This window comes from Salmo trutta, unplaced genomic scaffold, assembly GCF_901001165.1.
Source record: "Salmo trutta unplaced genomic scaffold, fSalTru1.1, whole genome shotgun sequence".
In the NCBI taxonomy this organism is placed as follows: domain Eukaryota; kingdom Metazoa; phylum Chordata; class Actinopteri; order Salmoniformes; family Salmonidae; genus Salmo; species Salmo trutta.
In genome coordinates this window covers 1,219,002-1,241,367 of record NW_021823350.1, presented here as the reverse complement: position 1 = coordinate 1,241,367, position 22,366 = coordinate 1,219,002, and the positions used below count along the sequence as shown (strand labels likewise).

Sequence of the window (22,366 nt, the reverse complement as noted above, 5' to 3'; positions counted from 1 at the left end):
TACTCATGCAGAATACAAGGTCAAAATTACTCAAGATTCTACTTTGAATGCAGCGTGCTACAGTCAGTGTAAATTCATGTTTATATTAATGAAGCAGGAGTAGTATGCTATCCGATCCAAAGCCCTTTATCCTCCATTTGCTAATTGAATACGCCTCCTCTTATACATTAACAATCTTCTTACCTTATAAACTCAGCAAAAAAAAAGAAACGTCCCTTTTTCAGGAACCTGTCTTTCAAAGATAATTAGTAAAAATCCAAATAACTTCACAGATCTTCATTGTGAAGGGTTTAAACACTCTTTCCCATGCTTGTTCAATGAACCATAAACAATTAATAAACATGCACCTGTGGAACAGTCGTTAAGACACTAACAGCTTACAGACGGTAGGCAAATAAGGTCACAGTTATGAAAACTTAGGACACTAAAGAGGCCTTTCTACTGACTATGAAAAACACCAAAAGAAAGATGCCCAGGGTTCCTGCTCATCTGCGTGAATGTGCCTTAGGCATGATGCAAGGAGGCATGAGGACTGCAGATGTAGCCAGGGCAATAAATTGCAATGTCTGTACTGTGAGATGCCTAAGACAGCGCTACAGGGAGACAGGACGGACAGCTGATCGTCCTCGCAGTGGAAAACCACATGTAACAACACCTGCACAGGATCGGTACATCCGAACATCACACCTGCGGGACAGGTACAGGATGGCAACAACAACTGCCTGAGTTACACCAGGAATGCACAATCTCTCCATCAGTGCTCGGACTGTCCGCAATAGGCTGAGAGAGGCTGGACTGAGGGCTTGTAGGCCTGTTGTAAGGCAGGTCCTCACCAGACATCACTGGAAACAACATAGCCTATGGGCACAAACCCAGACAGGACTGGCAAAAAGTGCTCTTCACTGACGAGTCGTGGTTTTGTCTCACCAGGGGGATGATTGGATTTGTGTTTATCATTGAAGGAATGAGCGTTACACCGAGGCCTGTACTCTGGAGCGGGATCGATTTGGAGGTGGAGGGTCCATGGTATGGGGCGGTGTGTCACAGCATCATCGGACTGAAGACATCCTCCTCCCTCATGTGGTACCCTTCCTGCAGGCTCATCCTGACATGACCCTCCAGCATGACAATGCCACCAGCCATACTGCTCGTTCTGTGCGTGATTTCCTGCAAGACAGGAATGTCAGTGTTCTGCCATGGTCAGCGAAGAGCCCGGATCTCAATCCCATTGAGCACGTCTGGGACCTGTTGGATCGGAGGGTGAGGGCTAGGGCCATTCCCCCCAGAAATGTCAGTGAACTTTCAGGTGCCTTGGTAGAAGAGTGGGGTAACATCTCACAGCAATAACTGGCAAATCTGGTGCAATCCATGAGGAGGAGATGCACTGCAGTACTTAATGCAGCTGGTGGCCACACCAGATACTGGCTGTTACTTTTTTATTATTCCATGTCTGTTAGTCACATGTCTGTGGAACTTGTTCAGTTTATGTCTCAGTTGTTGAATCTTGTTATGTTCATACAAATATTTACACATGTTAAGTTTGCTGAAAATAAAGCAGTTGACAGTGAGAGGACGTTTCTTTTTTTGCTGCGTTTAAATGTGTCATTACACCTCTGCATGTTTCCATTCAGCCTGTGGGATAATGTTGTTGTACATTTCAGTGCAATTGAGTGCAGTTCAGCATGTGTGTTGACTATACATTGTCACATGAAATGGTTTGTTCCCCGTAGTACGTGGTCTCTTCGAGCCCCGAATAGAGTTTGGGAAACGCTGCTGTAGAGACTGAGCTGCACTAGTGGACACCGCCATGCTGCTTAAATGCGTTGTGCTCATTGTACTTTTTTGGACAATGGAACGGAAAACCAAACAAAACATATGACTGAATGTAACTGTTACAATGTTCCCTCTAAAAGAGATAGGGAAGGGGGGGGGGGGCACCCTTCAAACATGTGTACACCCCCATATCATTTGTTCTTAATATAACGCGTTCTGCTCCCACAGTATGTTGCCTTTAAGCGAAATATTTATGACTGATAAACAGCAGAATATATAACAACACTCAGTCAAAGTTTAGGTTACCCCCAGGTGGCTCAATTTACCACGCGCTACAGTGATGTATTCTGAATGCTGGTAAGATTGTGCGTCATTCATGTGATTAGATTGTGTTCCATGTGACTTGCCATACAGTATCCAAAACCCCTGGTGCCGAGAGGAGATGTGGGAAGGACACTATGCTACAGTAGCGCACTGGGTTGCTGCTGTTTAGAGAGGAGCCGTCCAGACTCCACGGTGGTACCGGATGATGCGGAGCCAGATAGAGAACGAGAGAGGTGCGCAGTAGGCTTCTCACTTCTCATTGGAGACGTTTTCCAGTCGCTTAGGAATGTTTTCACGTTTTGCACTAAAGGAAGTTTTCTGAAACAGGAAAAACTGTGGCTAGTCCAACCTATCCCCTATGACTTGATTGGGGGGAAGTGAGTGGAGTAAGCCGTGCCTCTGAGCGGTGCGGTGTTGCGTTAGGGGTGACGTTCCGTGGGGAAGAGGCTGAAACGGTATCAGGGTGAGAAGAGACTATCCGTGACAGCAAATACAAGATCTCCATTGGGCTCGAACTCCTCTCTCTCTTTTCTGACAAACCATCACTCACCGACCAACCGTCACCGTTAGAAGATGTCCTGCGCTTCATAAACGAACGAGTGTCCTCAGTGCCTCCGTTGTAGGCTGGCTATACTGTAGCCTACCTGGCGACAAGGCTGCACGTTTTGGATATTTGGATAGGATAAACAGCGTAGTCATTTTTTGGATTGAAATTACCAACGGAAAATGAATCCATAAATGCTGGACGACCGATGTTAATAGTGGACAACTGAAGGGATTGATAGCCTACAACGCATTATAGGTGAGGTGGAGGATATCTGATTCAATGCGAAGACTGATTTTTAAATTAACTTTCCATCCAAACTTCAATTGTGTTATTCATTCCCATATGTGAATGTCAAACTAAACGCATTGTTATTCTTATTTAATTTGGAGTGATCGGTTACCTCTCGTTGACAGGGTGCATCTGGTGCGGAACAAGGGAGACAACTAAACCCGTGTGTTCTTATTGATTTATATTTTAACGCAGATATTTTTTGGGAGAGATTACACAATTTTCAAGGACTTTACCAACATGCATCTCCAAGTTGTAGAGCTAATTTTATAAAGCTGCCAGCTGGTCTCCGTTGTCTTGGTAGCCATCCCTGCAGTTGAATATGTAAATTAACAGATGTGGGAATCAATCAATCACATTTTTCCTTATTGAAAAAAACAGTACGTCTATTAGACCAGGGGTTTTTCAAACGTCTCCTGGGTGAACCCCAGCCGTTCCAATTATTTGGACGATTACACAGCTTGCATACCTGATTTAACTTCTCAATGAATCATCAAGCCCTTGGAATAGGTGAATCAGGTGAGCTAGTTCGTCTGAGGGTCCCAAAGAAGAGGTTTGAAAACCTGAATATTAAGCGAGAGGCCAAATTCAGAGTTGCAAATACGCGATATATACTTTATTAGGCGTCTTTCATAGTCTGAAACGTGAATGTGTCTCGGTGTTCTATAGTAGTGCACCTTTTGGATTTCGTACTTTTCACATTCTCAGCGCAGCTCAATAACAGCCTCTGGAATGCGCTCTCCATAAAACCCGATAGAACCCCATTTACGGTATTCTAGAACACCTGCTAATTGTTGTTATTTTATCCCTCTCCCGTTCGCCCCGCCGACCGTGCATGGAATGAATGTGTGCATGGGCTGCCTGCATCGTGGCTTTTTATCAAACCATCTGTCATAAGTCATTTATCATGATGTTTCTTTATATTTCTTGTTTTCATCCATCCTGCCCCTCTAACTACATGTACAGTTATGAGTGATACTGTCTGATACCTCTCAAAATCACCTCACAAAATCAATACCTACAAGCGCTGTAATTACTTGTGTAGAGTATTTCCAGTGAGTGGTGTGTGTGTGTGTGTGTCTGCCTAGCTGCTTGTCAATGCCAAGCTGCTTGTGTGTGTGTGTGTGTGTTTGTGTGTGTCTGACTAGCTGCTTGTGTGTGTGTGTGTGTGTGTGTCTGCCTAGCTGCTTGTCAATGCCTAGCTGCTTGTGTGTGTGTGTGTTTGTGTTTGTGTGTCTGCCTAGCTGTGTGTGTGTGTGTGTGTGTGTGTGTGTCTAGCTGCTTGTCAATGCCTAGCTGCTTGTGTGTGTGTGTGTGTGTGTGTGTTTGTGTGTCTGCCTAGCTGCTTGTGTGTGTGTGTGTGTGTGTGTGTGTCTGCCTAGCTGTTTGTGTGTGTGTGTGTGTGTGTGTGTGTGTGTGTGTGTGTGTGTGTGTGTCTGCCTAGCTGTGTGTGTGTGTGTGTGTGTGTGTGTGTGTGTGTGTGTGTGTGTGTGTGTGTATGGGCAGGTGCCTCTCACCAGGTCTCCCATCCTTTATCCTTTATCAACCTGCTTGATAATAATGAAACAATGTCCTCTCTGAAGTCTAGGGTCCCTCCCAGCCTTTCCAGGTGTTGTGTGGTGGTCTAGAATGTAGGGATGATCCCTGTGGGGCGACTGAAGGCTCAGCCACAGCTGTGGCAGATAGAGAGAGATGCCTCTCCATGGCTATGGATGCTCCCTGGCCCTGGTCCTGCTGCTGCCTCGGGGCTCTGCCGGCTGGGTGCCACTACCGCCCCTGTTGCCGCGCCACACCATCACCACCCATTCCTGCTCTCCCATCACCACCCTCCTCCGTTGCTCCAAGCCGTCTCCAGCTGGCAGCTTTCCTGTGATCCCTTCCTGCCTCTGGCCAGGATACCGACACACACAGCAGCAGCTAACCCTGGCATCAGTCCGTTTCCCCTGCAGAACGTGCAGGTAGGTTGCTATCAGATAAAACTTGATCTTTTCAGAATTATGGTTATTATGAATGATAAATAGTGTTTGCTATAAACCTGAACAACATTCATGTACACACTGATAGGGGAATTCACACACAGAGACAGACACTCACCTGCACTCGTACACATAGGCAGGCACACATGTACGCACGCACGGACGCATGGACATGCACGAACGGATACACACGTGCCCTTGGTTGGTCTAGTTAGCCTGATGGAAACTGGCCCGTACAGCACAGTGTCCTTGTGTTGTTACTATCTGCATACAGATTTCAAAGGGGATTGCATTATCACTTCAGCTGGGGAGTTTTGCTATGTTGCTGAAGAATGAAAATGTTTTTGGGAGAACTTATCAACTCCATGCCCTGGTGGTTGGTATAACGTAAATAAGCCATTTAGCACACGCTGTTATTCAAAGCCACTTCCTGTCATGTGCACATAATTTTTTTTTTTAACACGTGGGTGGTCCCATGAATCGAACACCACAATCCTGACATTGCAAGCACAACGCTCTACCAACTGAGCTACAGAGGATGTTGTCCTTCCTCATGGAAACTGACCCATGCACAATGTCAAGAGTATTTTCCTTATGCATGCCCTGAGTGGCCTATAGTGTAGTGTGACTGCAGTGGGTCTCTGATTGCACCAGCGGTGCTTTAGTGTCTTCTTTGCATCCTGATGATCAGAGCACATTCTTCCCCCGGTTCTCTGATCCCGCTCACACAGACAAACACAGCGTGATATTTAATCTGAGGAGAGCGGACTTTCACAACGTTAACCACCATTCATAGGGAGGATACTGTAGAAGGCACTTACTATTGGTGGCAAGGAGGAGAAGAAGAGGAGAGGAAAGAAGAGGAGAGGAAAGGAGAGGAGAGGAAAGGAGAGGAGAGGAAAGGAGAGGAGAGGAAAGGAGAGGAGAGGAAAGGAAGAGGAGAGGAAAGGAGAGGAGAGGAAAGGAGAGGAGAGGAAAGGAGAGGAGAGGAAAGGAGAGGAGAGGAAAGGAGAGGAGAGGAAAGAAGAGGAGAGGAGAGGAGAGGAGAGGAAAGGAGAGGAGAGGAAAGAAGAGGAGAGGAAAGGAGAGGAGAGGAAAGGAGAGGAGAGGAAAGGAGAGGAGAGGAAAGAAGAGGAGAGGAGAGGAAAGAAGAGGAGAGGAGAGGAGAGGAAAGGAGAGGAGAGGAAAGGAAAGGAGAGGAGAATGAACGCAGCAACAGACACAGCAGGTGTTTGATGTGATATTTTGCAATGCAAAGCTTTTTCACAAGAAGCTTGTGATTGATTTTTAATGTGGCGGTTGGTGGGATGAGTCAGCGTATCTCACAGAGAGAGACCAACGTCTTTTGTCTGTCTGGAACCATGGATAGATGGCTAAGACTGAGTAGATTGGTGGAGACTAGATCCATAACTCTATGCTCGGAAAATTACGCTTTTATTACGCACTTCCATCGTGAAGGATTCTGAGGAGCCCCAGAATGAAGCTGTGCATTGTTGTTATATATATTTTATATGCTTGTCAGTGACAGACAGTAGACTATGTTCTGTTCTGTTTGCAAGCTCTTACCTAGTTCTATATGACTTTAATTCATCCACCATGCCATCCTACCAACTACAGTTCATCATCCACCATGCCATCCTACCTATTACAGTTCATTGTCCACCATGCCATCCTACCAACTACAGTTCATCATCCACCATGCCATCCTACCAACTACAGTTCATCATCCACCGTGCCATCCTACTAACTACAGTTCATCATCCACCATGCCATCCTACCAACTACAGTTCATCATCCACCATGCCATCCTACCAACTACAGTTCATCATCCACCATGCCATCCTACCAACTACAGTTCATCATCCACCATGCCATCCTACCAACTACAGTTCATCATCCACCATGCCATCCTACCAACTACAGTTCATCATCCACTATACCATCCTACCAACTAGCGTTCATCGTCCACCATGCCATCCTACCAATTACAGTTCATTGTCCACCATGCCATCCTACCAATTACAGTTTATTGTCCACCATACCATCCTACCAACTACCGTTCATCGTCCATGACAATGGAATGGTGAAGTTTTTATGGGTTAGAGTTCCAGTCTTATGAGTTATAGTTTGTCTTCTTTAATGAGGTAGTGCGTGTTAGCATCTTGTTAGTTTATCTTCTTTAATGAGGTAGTGCTTGTTAGCATCTTGTTAAGACACCAAAGTCCTCGGCCACAAGCAATTCAAGCTACTTCCAGAAATACAGTTTGAATCATCCAATGAGATCTCTAAACCTGAATGATGTGTATTTCCTGTCCTCTATTGTTTCATTTCCTCTCAGTGGGAGCTGCCATCTCCACACCACGTGCTGGGATTTCAGCCTTCTGCCAACCTGGAGCTGGTCCCTGTATTCCCCCATGTATACCGCTCAGTGCTGCCTCCTCACTGTGGCAAAGGATGGGTGGAGAAACGGGTCCCCGACTACAAGGTAGACAAACCACTACAACCTGGTCTGAGTCACAAATGGCACCCTACTCCCTATATAGAGTCCTATGGGCCCTGGTCACAAGTAGGTCATAGGGTGCCATTTGAGCTGCATCCAGGGTCTCAGGGTGCCATTTGAGCTGCATCCAGGGTCTCAGGGTGCCATTTGAGCTGCATCCAGGGTCTCAGACTTCAGCTGTATCTGTCACAGACAGACTCACTGTAATCACTGCTGTATCTGTCACAGATAGACTCACTGTAATCACTGTAATGTTCAAGGATAGTTCAAACTGTAATGGTTAAGAACTGTTATCATTGTAATGGTTACAGACAGTTATCACTGTAATCACTAAGGACAGTTTACTCTGTTAGCACTACATATTTTTTTTATTTAACCTTCATTTAACAAAGCAAGTCAGTTAAGAACACATTTTTATTAACAATGACGGCCTAGGAACAGTGGGTTAACTGCCTTGTTCAGGGGCAGAACGACACATGTCAGCTCAGGGATTCGATCTAGCAACCTTTCGGTTACTGGTCCAACGCTCTAACAACTAGGCTTCCTGCCAGCCCGCAATTGTCAAGGACAGGTCAATTTGAAGAGGGTCTTGTTTTCTTTCCATGATTGGGGAATTGCCTGTCGTCTCTGTGTTTCAAGATTTACAACAGCTGTCCTGAACAACATAGTGACTCTCTGTGTCTCTAGGTTTTCCCAGACACTCTTCCTTAACTCTGTGTCTCTACCTCAGGAAATCTGTTTGGAGGGTATAAACAGACACAAAAGTCCAGTTTACCTGAAAACTCTTGCTTCTCTGTCTCTAGGTTTACCTGATCAACAACTTGTCTCTGTGTTTGTAGGTTTACCTGATCAACAACTTGTCTCTCTGTCTCTAGGTTTACCTGATCAACAACGTGTCTCTGTCTCTAGGTTTACCTGATCAACAACTTGTCTCTCTGTCTCTAGGTTTACCTGATCAACAACTTGTCTCTCTGTTTAACTGATCAACAACTTGTCTCTCTGTTTACCTGATCAACAACTTGTCTCTCTGTTTACCTGATCAACAACTTGTCTCTCTGTCTGTAGGTTTATCTAGGTTTATCTGAACATGAACTTGCCTCTGTCTGTGTTTTTCTATGTGTACCTGACACTCCTGCCTCCCTTGTGTTTCTAGACGTACTTGAACAACACTCTAACTCTGGAGAACACCTGGCTTACTCCGGAGGAAATAGGAATTTTCCAGCGGCATGAAAAACCATTGTTGATGACAAATCAAATGGCAATGAGCATTTCTAGGCCAGCTACTGCCTCCAGGAGTCTCAACTCTCTCCTCATGTCACCCAGACCTGCTGCCTCCAGGACTCTCCACTCTCTCCTCATGTCACCCAGACGTATATCAGGTTAGTGGTTGGTTGTATTACCTAGCTACCTGCTCCATACTTTACAAGCCTGTCCGCTGCCTCCTCTCAGCCACAGTCCCTTCTAGCAGCTGTTCTCCTCATCTTTAATAACTTTCTGATCCCAAAGTTTAATCCCCTCTTTTTAAACAGACTGGAGAGATAGCAGCAGTACACCCTCTGTGTCCCAAATGGCACCCTATTCCCTATATAGTGCACTACTTTTGACCAGGTCCCTATGGCACTACATAGGGAATAGGGTGTCCATTTTGGGATGCATCCACTGTCAATCTGCATTTTACGCTACTTGTTAAAACTTTAGGAGGAGCCGTACCATCTGTGAGTGTGTAGGAGGGAGTTGGGTTGGAAGAGGCATGCGTGAACAGGAACCTCATTAAACACAATTGGTTTCAGATACGTCGGTTTCAGATACATTGGTTTCAGGGCTGCTGAAGTGGAACCGTTTACCAGTCAGTGGGTAGAAGCGTTCCCCTGCTTATCTGACGGAAGCGGACTGAAGACTCCAGAGGGGTTTATTCTGCAGATAAACTAGTATGGTGATGCTAAACACTGACATATAGGTTGACTATCAAATGGCACCCTGTTCCCTACTATATAGTGCACTTCTTCTGGATACTCAGAGCATATATTCGGTAGGCATGGAGACTCTATTCCCTATTAACTAAATGACCTTGGTCAAAAGTAGTGCACTATATAGGAAACAGGGTGCCATTTGGGACTCGGGCTGGGTGTCTGCTCTGCGACAAGGGCACTTGGTGATCTGACGAAAACAAACTGAAAAAGGTGGGAATATTGGAGAACAAACCATGAAAGGAAGGACTGAGGTGTTTCTTGTTGTTGTTTGGCTGAATCAGGAGTTTAAAGGAGAACAGAACCTCCCACTGAGCTTAACCAGGCTGTGTTGCACCTGGGAAATGTGGATACGTCTCAAATGGCACGCTGCTGCTTTTAATGCACTCCTTATGACCAGGGTCCATATGACTCTAGTGCACTATATAGGGAATGGTGTTCCATTTGGGACAAAGCCTTAGTGCTGGACTTCATAGCGTCCAGGTATAGTACTGTATGAGGAAAGTCATGTATAACAATTTAAAAATCTGCCGTTCCGCACCTGAGCAAGGCAGTTATCACACTGTTCCCCGAGCTCCGAAGACGTGCATGTCGATTATGGCAGCCCCCCCCCCTCCACACTCCTCTCTGATTCAGAGGGGTTGGGTTAAATGACTCCTGCACCTCTCTCATTCAGAGGGGTTGGGTTAAATGACTCCTGCACCTCCCTGATTCAGAGGGGTTGGGTTAAATGACTCCTGCACCTCTCTGATTCAGAGGGGTTGGGTTAAATGACTCCTGCACCTCTCTGATTCAGAGGGGTTGGGTTAAATGACTCCTGCACCTCTCTGATTCAGAGGGGTTGGGTTAAATGACTCCTCCACCTCTCTGATTCAGAGGGGTTGGGTTAAATGACTCCTCCACCTCTCTGATTCAGAGGGGTTGGGTTAAATGACTCCTCCACCTCTCTGATTCAGAGGGGTTGGGTTAAATGACTCCTGCACCTCTCTGATTCAGAGGGGTTGGGTTAATTGACTCCTGCACCTCTCTGATTCAGAGGGGTTGGGTTAAATGACTCCTGCACCTCTCTGATTCATAGGGGTTGGGTTAAATGACTCCTGCACCTCTCTGATTCAGAGGGGTTGGGTTAAATGACTCCTGCACCTCTCTGATTCAGAGGGGTTGGGTTAAATGACTCCTGCACCTCTCTGATTCAGAGGGGTTGGGTTAAATGACTCCTGCACCTCTCTGATTCAGAGGGGTTGGGTTAAATTACTCCTCCACCTCTCTGATTCAGAGGGGTTGGGTTAAATGACTCCTCCACCTTTCTGATTCAGAGGGGTTGGGTTAAATGACTCCTGCACCTCTCTGATTCAGAGGGGTTGGGTTAAATGACTCCTCCACCTCTCTGATTCAGAGGGGTTGGGTTAAATGACTCCTGCACCTCTCTGATTCAGAGGTGTTGGGTTAAATGACTCCTGCACCTCTCTGATTCAGAGGGGTTGGGTTAAATGACTCCTGCACCTGTCTGATTAAGAGGGGTTGGGTTAAATGACTCCTGCACCTCTCTGATTCAGAGGGGTTGGGTTAAATGACTCCTGCACCTCTCTGATTCAGAGGGGTTGGGTTAAATGACTCCTGCACCTCTCTGATTCAGAGGGGTTGGGTTAAATGACTCCTGCACCTCTCTGATTCATAGGGGTTGGGTTAAATGACTCCTGCACCTCTCTGATTCAGAGGGGTTGGGTTAAATGACTCCTCCACCTCTCTGATTCAGAGGGGCTGGGTTAAATGACTCCTGCACCTCTCTGATTCAGAGGTGTTGGGTTAAATGACTCCTGCACCTCTCTGATTCAGAGGTGTTGGGTTAAATGCGGAGGACACATTTCAGTTGAAGGCTTTCAGTTGAACAACTGACTAGTATTCCCCCTTTCCCTTTCTATATCACATTTACATTATTCTCATCTGACCTCCATCATGTGATGATACAAAGTCCCCAAATGGCACACTATTCCTTACACCACCCACTACTTTTGACCAGAGCCCTACTTTTGAGTGGAGTGCACTACATAGGGAATAGGGTGCCATTTTGGATGTAGCCAAAAGACTATGTTCACTTTATGAGATGATCCAATGTGATAATGGAGGTGTCTCTGTGATAATGGAAATGATTCTATGTGATATTAGAGATGATTCCATGTGATAATGGAGATGTCTCTGTGATAATGGAGATGTTTCTAGGTGGTATTGGAGATGTTTCTATGTGATATTGGAGATGATTCCATGTGATAATGGAGATGTCTCTATGTGACAATGGAGATGTTTCTATGTGATAATGGAGATGTTTCTATGTGATAATGGAGATGTCTCTATGTGACAATGGAGATGTTTCTATGTGATAATGGAGATGTTTCTATGTGATAATGGAGATGTCTCTATGTGACAATGGAGATGTTTCTATGTGATAATGGAGATGTTTCTATGTGATAATGGAGATGTTTCTATGTGATAATGGAGATATTTCTATGTGATAATGGAGATGATTCTATGTGATAATGGAGATGTTTCTATGTGATCATGGAGATGTTTCTATGTGATAATGGAGATGTTTCCATGTGATTATGGAGATGTCTCTATGTGATAATGGAAATGTTTCCATGTGATAATGGAGGTGTATCTGTGATTATGGAGATGTCTCTATGTGATCCCAATTGGAACCATATTCTTTTAAGCCCCATTTATACCTGGTTCTCACATGAGTCGTTGGTCCTGATCTTGTACTCATTCTGATTGTGCCCACATTTTTAGACCGGTGTAGACCTAGTTCCCTGGTCAAAATAAGTGCACCGCATAGGGAATATGGTCCCATTTGGGATGCATGCGATGTTATGGGATATGATGGGGTGTGATTGCTGGTATTCATATTGGGTTCATTATATTGGGACCTGTATATTGGTCCTGGTCCTGTGTATTGGGTCCTGTATATTGGGTCCTGGTCCTGTATATTGGGTCCTGTATATTGGGTCCTGTATATTGGGTCCTGTGTATTGGGTCCTGTATATTGGGTCCTGTGTATTGGTCCTGGTCCTGTATATTGGGTCCTGTATATTGGTCCTGGTCCTGTATATTGGGTCCTGTGTATTGGTCCTGGTCCTGTATATTGGGTCCTGTATATTGGGTCCTGTATATTGGGTCCTGGTCCTGTATATTGGGTCCTGTATATTGGGTCCTGGTCCTGTATATTGGGTCCTGTGTATTGGGTCCTGTATATTGGGTCCTGTATATTTGGTCCTGTAAATTGGGTCCTGTATATTGGGTCCTGTATATTTGGTCCTGGTCCTGTATATTGGGTCCTGTATATTTGGTCCTGGTCCTGTATATTGGGTCCTGTATATTTGGTCCTGTGTATTGGGTCCTGTATATTGGGTCCTGGTCCTGTGTATTGGGTCCTGTATATTTGGTCCTGTGTATTGGGTCCTGTGTATTGGGTCCTGGTCCTGTATATTGGGTCCTGGTCCTGTGTATTGGGTCCTGTATATTGGGTCCTGTGTATTGGGTCCTGGTCCTGTGTATTGGGTCCTGTATATTGGTCCTGGTCCTGTGTATTGGGTCCTGTATATTGGGTCCTGGTCCTGTATATTGGGTCCTGTGTATTGGGTCCTGTATATTGGGTCCTGGTCCTGTATATTGGGTCCTGTATATTGGGTCCTGTGTATTGGGTCCTGGTCCTGTATATTGGGTCCTGTATATTGGGTCCTGTGTATTGGGTCCTGGTCCTGTATATTGGGTCCTGTGTATTGGGTCCTGTATATTGGGTCCTGTATATTGGGTCCTGGTCCTGTGTAATGGGTCCTGTGTATTGGGTCCTGGTCCTGTGTATTGGGTCCTGTATATTGGTCCTGGTCCTGTGTATTGGGTCCTGGTCCTGTATATTGGGTCCTGTATATTGGGTCCTGTGTATTGGGTCCTGGTCCTGTATATTGGGTCCTGTGTATTGGGTCCTGTATATTTGGTCCGGTATATTGGGTCCTGGTCCTGTGTATTGGGTCCTTTATATTGGGTCCTGTATATTGGGTCCTGGTCCTGTATATTTGGTCCTGTATATTGGGTCCTGTGTATTGGGTCCTGTATATTGGGTCCTGTGTATTGGGTCCTGTATTTTGGTCCTGTGTATTGGGTCCTGTATATTGGTCCTGGTCCTGTATATTGGGTCCTGTATATTGGGTCCTGTGTATTGGGTCCTGGTCCTGTATATTGGGTCCTGTGTATTGGGTCCTGGTCCTGTATATTGGGTCCTGGTCCTGTATATTGGGTCCTGGTCCTGCATATTGGGTCCTGGTCCTGTATATTGGGTACTGTGTATTGGGTCCTGTATATTGGGTCCTGTTTATTGGGTCCTGGTCCTGTATATTGGGTCCTGTATATTGGGTCCTGTATATTGGGTTCTGGTCCTGTATATTGGCCCTGTGTATTGGTCCTGTATATTGGGTCCTGGTCCTGTATATTGGGTCCTGTATATTGGGTCCTGGTCCTGTATATTGGGTCCTGTGTATTGGGTCCTGTATATTGGGTCCTGTGTATTGGGTCCTGTGTATTGGGTCCTGGTCCTGTATTTTGGGTCCTGTGTATTGGGTCCTGTATATTGGGTCCTGTGTATTGGGTCCTGTATATTGGGTCCTGTATATTGGGTCCTGTATATTGGGTCCTAGTCCTGTATATTGGGTCCTGTGTATTGGGTCCTGGTCCTGTGTATTGGGTCCTGTATATTGGGTCCTGTATATTGGGTCCTGGTCCTGTATATTGGGTCCTGGTCCTGTGTATTGGGTCCTGTATATTGGGTCCTGGTCCTGTATATTGGGTCCTGTATATTGGGTCCTGTGTATTGGGTCCTGTGTATTGGGTCCTGTGTATTGGGTCCAGTGTATTGGGTCCTGTATATTGGTCCTGGTCCTGTGTATTGGGTCCTGTATATTTGGTCCTGGTCCTGTATATTGGGTCCTGTGTATTGGGTCCTGTGTATTGGGTCCTGTATATTGGGTCCTGGTCCTGTATATTGGGTCCTGTGTATTGGGTCCTGTATATTTGGTCCTGTGTATTGGGTCCTGTGTATTGGGTCCTGGTCCTGTGTATTGGGTCCTGTATATTGGGTCCTGGTCCTGTGTATTGGGTCCTGTGTATTGGGTCCTGTGTATTGGGTCCTGTATATTGGGTCCTGGTCCTGTGTATTGGGTCCTGTGTATTGGGTCCTGTATATTGGGTCCTGTATATTGGGTCTTGTATATTGGGTCCTGGTCCTGTGTATTGGGTCATGTATATTTGGTCCTGTATATTGGGTCCTGGTCCTGTATATTGGGTCCTGTATATTGGGTCCTGTGTATTGGTCCTGGTCCTGTATATTGGGTCCTGTATATTGGGTCCTGTGTATTGGGTCCTGTGTATTGGTCCTGGTCCTGTATATTGGGTCCTGTATATTGGGTCCTGTGTATTGGGTCCTGTATATTGGGTCCTGTATATTGGGTCCTGGTCCTGTGTATTGGTCCTGGTCCTGTATATTGGGTCCTGTATATTGGGTCCTGTATATTGGGTCCTGTATATTGGGTCCTGTGTATTGGGTCCTGTGTATTGGTCCTTTATATTGTGTCCTGTGTTTTGGTCCTTTATATTGTGTCCTGTAAATTGGTATATGGGTGCTTTTTATTGCTGGTTCACTTGAATGATTTTCTTCACTTGCACAGGTGTATAAATGATTTTCCACACTTTTCTATACACCTTATTTCCTCTGTTAGCTTGGTGATATGTCTTCCATGTTGAGAAGCTGCACACACCCTCAGAACAAGCACAGCATTCTATTATAGTTAGTAGTACAAAAAAAAAATGCATGAAATTAAATTAAATGTATGCATTCATTACTGTAAGTCGCTCTGGATAAGAGTGTCTGCTAAAATGACTAAAATGTACATGTAAAATGTAGTCTGTAAGGTACTGAAATGAATGTCTCAGAAGTAATGAATGGCTCAGGGTTGCACTATAATTAGGACCTCAGGGACATCTTGAGGATAATCATTTTCATATTTTATCTCCAGCTTTACATACATAAAACGCTTTACAGTGGGGCATATACAGTATGTATCCTCTATACAGTGGGCCATATACAGTATGTATCCTCTATACAGTGGGCCATATACAGTATGTTTCCTCTATACAGTGGGCCATATACAGTATGTTTCCTCTATACAGTTGGTCATATACAGTATGTATCCTCTTCAGTGGGTCATATACAGTATGTATCCTCTATACAGTGGGCCATATACAGTATGTATCCTCTATACAGTGGGCCATATACAGTATGTATCCTCTATACAGTGGGCCATATACAGTATGTTTCCTCTATACAGTGGGCCATATACAGTATATATCCTCTATACAGTGGGCCATATACAGTATATATCCTCTATACAGTGGGCCATATACAGTATGTATCCTCTATACAGTGGGCCATATACAGTATGTATCCTCTATACAGTGGGCCATATACAGTATGTTTCCTCTATACAGTTGGTCATATACAGTATGTATCCTCTTCAGTGGGTCATATACAGTATGTATCCTCTATACAGTGGGCCATATACAGTATGTATCCTCTATACAGTGGGCCATATACAGTATATATCCTCTATACAGTGGGCCATATACAGTATATCTCCTCTTTACAGTGGGCCATATACAGTATATCTCCTCTTTACAGTGGGCCATATACAGTATGTATCCTCTTCAGTGGGCCATATACAGTATGTATCCTCTATACAGTGGGCCATATACAGTATGTATCCTCTATACAGTGGGCCATATACAGTATGTATCCTCTTCAGTGGGTCATATACAGTATGTATCCTCTTTACAGTGGGCCATATACAGTATGTATCCTCTATACAGTGGGCCATATACAGTATGTATCCTCTATACAGTGGGCCATATACAGTATGTATCCTCTTTACAGTGGGACATATACAGTATGTATCCTCTTCAGTGGGCCATATACAGTATGTATCCTCTATACAGTGGGCCATATACAGTATGTATTCTGTTGACATTTAAATGAACAAACTCTCAGCTGTGTGAATTTTAGTTCTTCCTAAATGCTTTCCTAACAGTAGCATCATGAAAAAACATCTGCGCTATGGAGACTTTTTCTTGTAAGATACTTGACAGGATGTTGTTTTTAAGTCACTAATAGTGTATTTCTCCAGCCAGCCCATGACAGTCCATCCATCACCTTCACCCACCCATTGCATTTTTCAGTTGTGCTAGCCTTCAGTTTGTAAAAGCCTCCAGGCTGAAAGCTGAGAACTGAAATCCCTTGGATAGTGTTGACTGTCTGACAGACGGGTGGGCATGTAGTGCAGTGTTGTGTTGTAATTATACAATCAATTACTTGTCTGGATGATTGAATACTTGTCTGTTCTGCGGCTAGCACCTCGCTGTGGATCACAGGCTTATGGGAGGGATCTTCCTCTTTAATGAGACCATGTCTCTCAGCAGACTGCTGACAAGGTGAAGTCCTGGGCTGCATCCCCAATGCTACCCTATACCCTACATACTGCACTGCTTATAAACAGAGCTCTAAGGACCCTGGTCAAAAGTAGTGCACTATTATAGGGACTAGGGTGCCATTTTGGGTCACAACCCTACTCGACCTTATCAAACTGCTGCGGTCCTTGTTCCTTAGTTACCGTCAGCTTCACTTGTTGAGTTCAAGATGCTTTGTCAGACTGACTGGAGAGAAAGGGTGAAACAGCATTTGGTTGGTCCCTGACTGCATTTCACATTGCACCATATTCTCTGTATTTTTATTTGACTTAACCCTTATTTTACCAGGTAAGTTGACTGAGAACACATTCTCATTTACAGCAATGACCTGGGGACTAGTTACAGGGGAGAGGAGAGGGGATGAATGAGCCAATTGGAAGATGGGGATGATTAGGTGACCGTGATGGTATGAGGACCAGATTGGGAATTTAGCCTGGACACCAGGGTTAACACCCCTACTCTTACGATAAGTACCATGGGATCATTAGTGACCACAGAGAGTCAGGACACCCGTTTAAAGTCCCATCCGAAATACGGATATATAGTATGCTACCTTTGACTAAAGCCCTATTGGCATCGGTCAAAAGTAGTGCACTATATAGGGAACAGGGTGCCATTTGAGAAGGCGACCATCATTGTTTGATTGTTGAACAATCCTCCGTCCAGCAGCTCATATCTCCCATCCCTCTGCTGTCTGTCTTCCACAGATCAGACTGCACTGTGTTTAAGACTGTGCTCTTTGTGTGATGTGATGCACACGTAAAGCTACAATGTTATGAAAGCTTCATGTGAAGCTATAATATGTTATGAAAGCTTCATGTGAAGCTATAGTATGTTATGAAAGCATCATGTGAAGCTATAGTATGTTATGAAAGCTTCATGTGAGCTATAGTATGTTATGAAAGCTTCACGTGAAGCTATAATATGTTATGAAAGCATCATGTGAAGCTATAATATGTTATGAAAGCTTCACGTGAAGCTATAATATGTTATGAAAGCTTCATGTGAAGCTATAATATGTTATGAAAGCATCATGTGAAGCTATAGTATGTTATGAAAGCATCATGTGAAGCTATAGTATGTTATGAAAGCATCATACAAGCACAGGTAATTCTGTTGTGTTGTGTTTCTGTTGTGTTTTGGTACCTTTATATCCAGTGGGTTCCTTCTCAGCCCCTATACGGTCTACTATAGACATGAGACCATATACATATAATCTATACAGTCTATTTGGATGGATGAGAGGGCTTTATTTTCATTATGATGGTGAAGGTAGTTCTCCTCAGCCCTCCTCCTCCTCCTCAGCCCCTTTACAGTATACTGTAGACACACACACAACTTTTTTTTCATTTGGTGCTAAAGCAGGTTGGTTTTTGATTGATCTCACCTCTCATCTCCTCCTGCCCTCTCTTCCCCTCTCTCCACCCCTCTCCTCCTCCTTTCCTCCCCTCTCCTCTACCTCTCCTCTCTACCCTCCCCTTCTCTCCCCTCCTCTCCTCCCCTCCACCTCTCCTCTCTACCCTCTCCTTCTCTCCTCTCCTCTCTACCCTCCACATCATCTAAACCCTCTTCCCTCCCCTCTCCTCTCCTCTCTCCTCCTCTCTCCTCCACCAACCCCCCCCAGGCTCTGTTGTGTTTTATGGATGAACACAGAAACAAGATGGTTCCTGCTGCGTTGTGCTGCGTTGTGGAAAGTGTTTAACTTCCAAATGAAATGTTCACAATGGGTGTCCTACTGTAATAACGGAGCAGTCAGCATCATGCAGTCTCCCTTTGAGAGACTCAGTGTGTGTAATGACATGTTAAAGCCCTTAAGGTCGATGTCCGCGCCCCCGTGGAAATCGAATTAGCATAATACTTACATATGTCAGTTTATGCTAGAGACCCCTCTATGGAAAGATGAGACTCTTACGAACACGAGGGTGTTCTCCGTTTTGCTCTACGACCCCCCCCCCCCCCCAAGCGTCTTAGGACTCATCTGAAGTCGGTACAGCCGATCTGCCAACTTCTGTCTGCAAACAGTTTGGGCTACTCATTAATATGACCCCTCTGTGTAAAGGTGAGACTCTCAGGAACACGTACATGTTGTTTTTGCTCTAGGACGCCCACAGACCTCACAAGACTCATCTGAAGGTCCCCCTGAAAAAATGAATGGAAGTACTGTATATATGGAGAATGTTTAGTGGCAAAAATAAGGTGTTAAATACAATGTAAAAAAAATAATAACAATCTCTCAGATGAAAAATTATGTTTGGCCTTACTGCTATTAGCCCATACCAACGCATTGAATAACATATTCACTACTTTGAACAGATAGTCCTTACTGCTATTGACCAATAGAAACACATTGAACAACAGTCCTTACTGCTATTAGCCAATTGAAACACATTGAACAACAGTCCTTACTGCTATTAGCCAATAGAAACACATTAAATAACAGATAGTCCTTACTGCTATTAGCCAATAGAAACACATTGAATAACAGATAGTCCTTACTGCTATTAGCCAATAGAAACACATTGACCATCATATAAATAATTAGACCAAATAATTAGACCAAGGCGCAGCGTGAGTAGACTTTCACATTTTAATAATAGTGAAACTTCCAAAAAACAACAAAGATATAACGATCGTGAAACACGTAGCGCACATAGGCACTCACACAAAACAAAACAATATCCCACATCGCAGGTGGGAAAAAGGACACACTAAGTATGATCCCCAATTAGAGGTAACGATTATCAGCTGCCTCTAATTGGGAACCATACACACACACCAACATAGAAATATAATACCTAGAAACCCCCTAGTCACGACCTGACCTAAAACACCATAGAGAACCCCAAGGGCTCTCTATGGTCAGGGTGTGACACACATGGAACAACAGATAGTCCTTACTGCTATTAGCCAATAGAAACACATTGAATAACAGATTGTCCTTACTGCTATTAGCCAATAGAAACACATTGAATAACAGATAGTCCTTACTGCTATTAGCCAATAGAAACACATGGAATAACAGATTACTGCTATTAGCCAATAGAAACACATTGAATAACAGATTACTGCTATTAGCCAATAGAAACACATTGAATAACAGATTACTGCTATTAGCCAATAGAAACACATTGAATAACAGATAGTCCTTACTGCTATTAGCCAATAGAAACACATTGAATAACAGAGAGTCCTTACTGCTATTAGCCAATAGAAACACATTGAATAACAGATAGTCCTTACTGCTATTAGCCAATAGAAACACATTGAATAACAGATAGTCATTACTGCTATTAGCCAATAGAAACACATGGAATAATGGATAGTCATTACTGCTATTAGCCAATAGAAACACATGGAATAACAGATAGTCATTACTGCTATTAGCCAATAGAAACACATTGAATAACAGATTACTGCTATTAGCCAATAGAAACACATGGAATAACAGATTACTGCTATTAGCCAATAGAAACACATGGAATAACAGATTGTCCCCCAAACAATCTAAAGGAAGTTTGTTCTGAAGTGTATATTCTATATCTGAGAGATATAAGAAAGACCAGGAAACTATTTATATATATTTTTTACATGTATTTAACTCCTTATTTTAGGCACTAAACTCTCTCCATATATACTTCCATAGATTTTTTTTAAAACTAGTTCCGGAGACCTGGGGACCTTCAGACAAGTCTTGTGAGGCTTGTGGACGTCCTGGAGCAAAACAACCGACATGTATAGTATGTATAGTACGTATTCGCCAGAGACCTTTATATTAGTCTCTAGCCAAAACTGTTCGGATGCTACAGACAAAAGTTTTCAGAAGAGGTTGTACCGACTTCAGACGAGTCCCGTGAGTCGTAAAACAGAAGAACACCATTGTGTTTGTGAGAGTCTCATCTTTGCATGGTCTGATAAACACCGCTCTATCTCTGTCACTTTTCACCGCAGATGCAGAATTGTGATATACCGGTGGATGTGGTGGATTGAGGCACAGCCCATGCTAAACAACAATATCTTTTAGCTTAAACAGACGGATTTTGATGGGGGCCCCAGAAATTGCAGGAGAAGGGTTCATTTACTGGCCTAGTTAAATAAAGGTTGAATAAAATTGTAAAAATGTAATTATGATGTGGTGGTGAGGATGATGAGGGTGATGATGATGATTATGAAGAGATGCAGTTTTGATTTCAGGTGTTGTTGAATGGATCACAGTAAAAGATGAATATGAAATGTAAAGTGATCTGTTATGTGAGTCAGCGAGCTGTCGTACTCTGTATATTCTATATACCCCTAACAAGTAGGCCTCCTCAGTTCAAGTAGTTCAATCTCTAGCAGAGCGTTCTTAGAAGCAACAACAGAAGATAAAGTGAATAAAACCTTAAAAAGACTTGAATGGAAAGAAACTTCACTAACCTTCCTCAGCTAATTTCGCTCTGGGGAGATTCAGGGCTGATGCAGCAACATCACATTTCATTCATCTTCCAGAATACTTCAGAAAACCTTTTGTCTTTATACTGTGTGTATTCCTACCATCGCACATTCAAGGTCATGGAGAAGAAATGGACCAGTTTTTAAAATGTTGGGGCGGCAGGTAGCCTAGTGGTTAGAGCGTTGGGCCAGTAACCAGCAGGTAGCCTAGTGGTTAGAGCGTTGGGCCAGTAACCGAAAGGTTGCTGGATTGAATCCCCGAGCTGAAAAGGTGAAAACTGTTGTTTTGGCCCTGAATAAGGCAGTTAACCCACTGTTCCCCTGTAGGCCGTCATTGTAAATAAGAATTTGTTCTTAACTGACTTGCCTAGTTAAATAAAGGATAAATAAAATAATGTTTTAAATATAAAATATATATTTCCCAGAATGCTTTTGATCAAACACTGGGAACAATCTAGCAATCTTTCATGACAATGAAAAATATGGTTTGACATCTTAAAATCAAACTAATATTTGAAATCTGGTGTATATTGTTCGTTAATAAGTGGAAGATCATTTTGAGAAAAGGTTTGTCAAATTAATGTCTCAGTTAAATAAAACATTTTCTTATTAGCTGTTGATTATATTTTATTCCACTACAGACGTTATGTGGGATCGATATATATACGGTTGATTATATTTTATTCCACTACAGACGTTATGTGGGATCGATATATATACGGTTGATTATATTTTATTCCACTTCAGACATTATGTGGGATATACGGTTGATTCCTACCGCAGGGGAAACGTGTTCATGTTAAAGAATTAGTGGAAAGGACATTCAGACTTCATCCTTAATCCAGTTCCATAGCAGGGTCTTATTTAGCATTTTATAATTGGCAGTCATTAATCTCCACATATTGAACTGTCTTTCATAGAATATGTAATACAAATATGATCCTTTGAAGACGACAATGTCCTTTTTTTTGCCATTTGGACAACTTAAAGGGTAATT

General features: G+C 43.7%; 1 protein-coding gene across 3 annotated transcripts in view; it reads left to right on the top strand.

Annotated features, from left to right (window-relative positions):
• The first annotated feature begins 2,159 nt into the window (after positions 1 to 2,159).
• The window catches only part of LOC115190190 (transcription elongation regulator 1-like protein), a 198,076-nt gene continuing 177,869 nt past the window's right edge, over positions 2,160 to 22,366 (top strand). The window contains exons 1-4 of one of the 3 annotated variants that reach the window (XM_029748678.1): positions 2,160 to 2,899; positions 4,516 to 4,890; positions 7,247 to 7,393; positions 8,562 to 8,787. In XM_029748678.1, the coding sequence (XP_029604538.1) occupies positions 4,570 to 4,890; positions 7,247 to 7,393; positions 8,562 to 8,787 (694 nt within the window). In that variant the 5' untranslated portion in view covers positions 2,160 to 2,899; positions 4,516 to 4,569. The remainder of the gene's footprint in view (positions 2,900 to 4,515; positions 4,891 to 7,246; positions 7,394 to 8,561; positions 8,788 to 22,366) is intronic. The other 2 variants (XM_029748677.1, XM_029748676.1) reach the window with 2 other exon arrangements.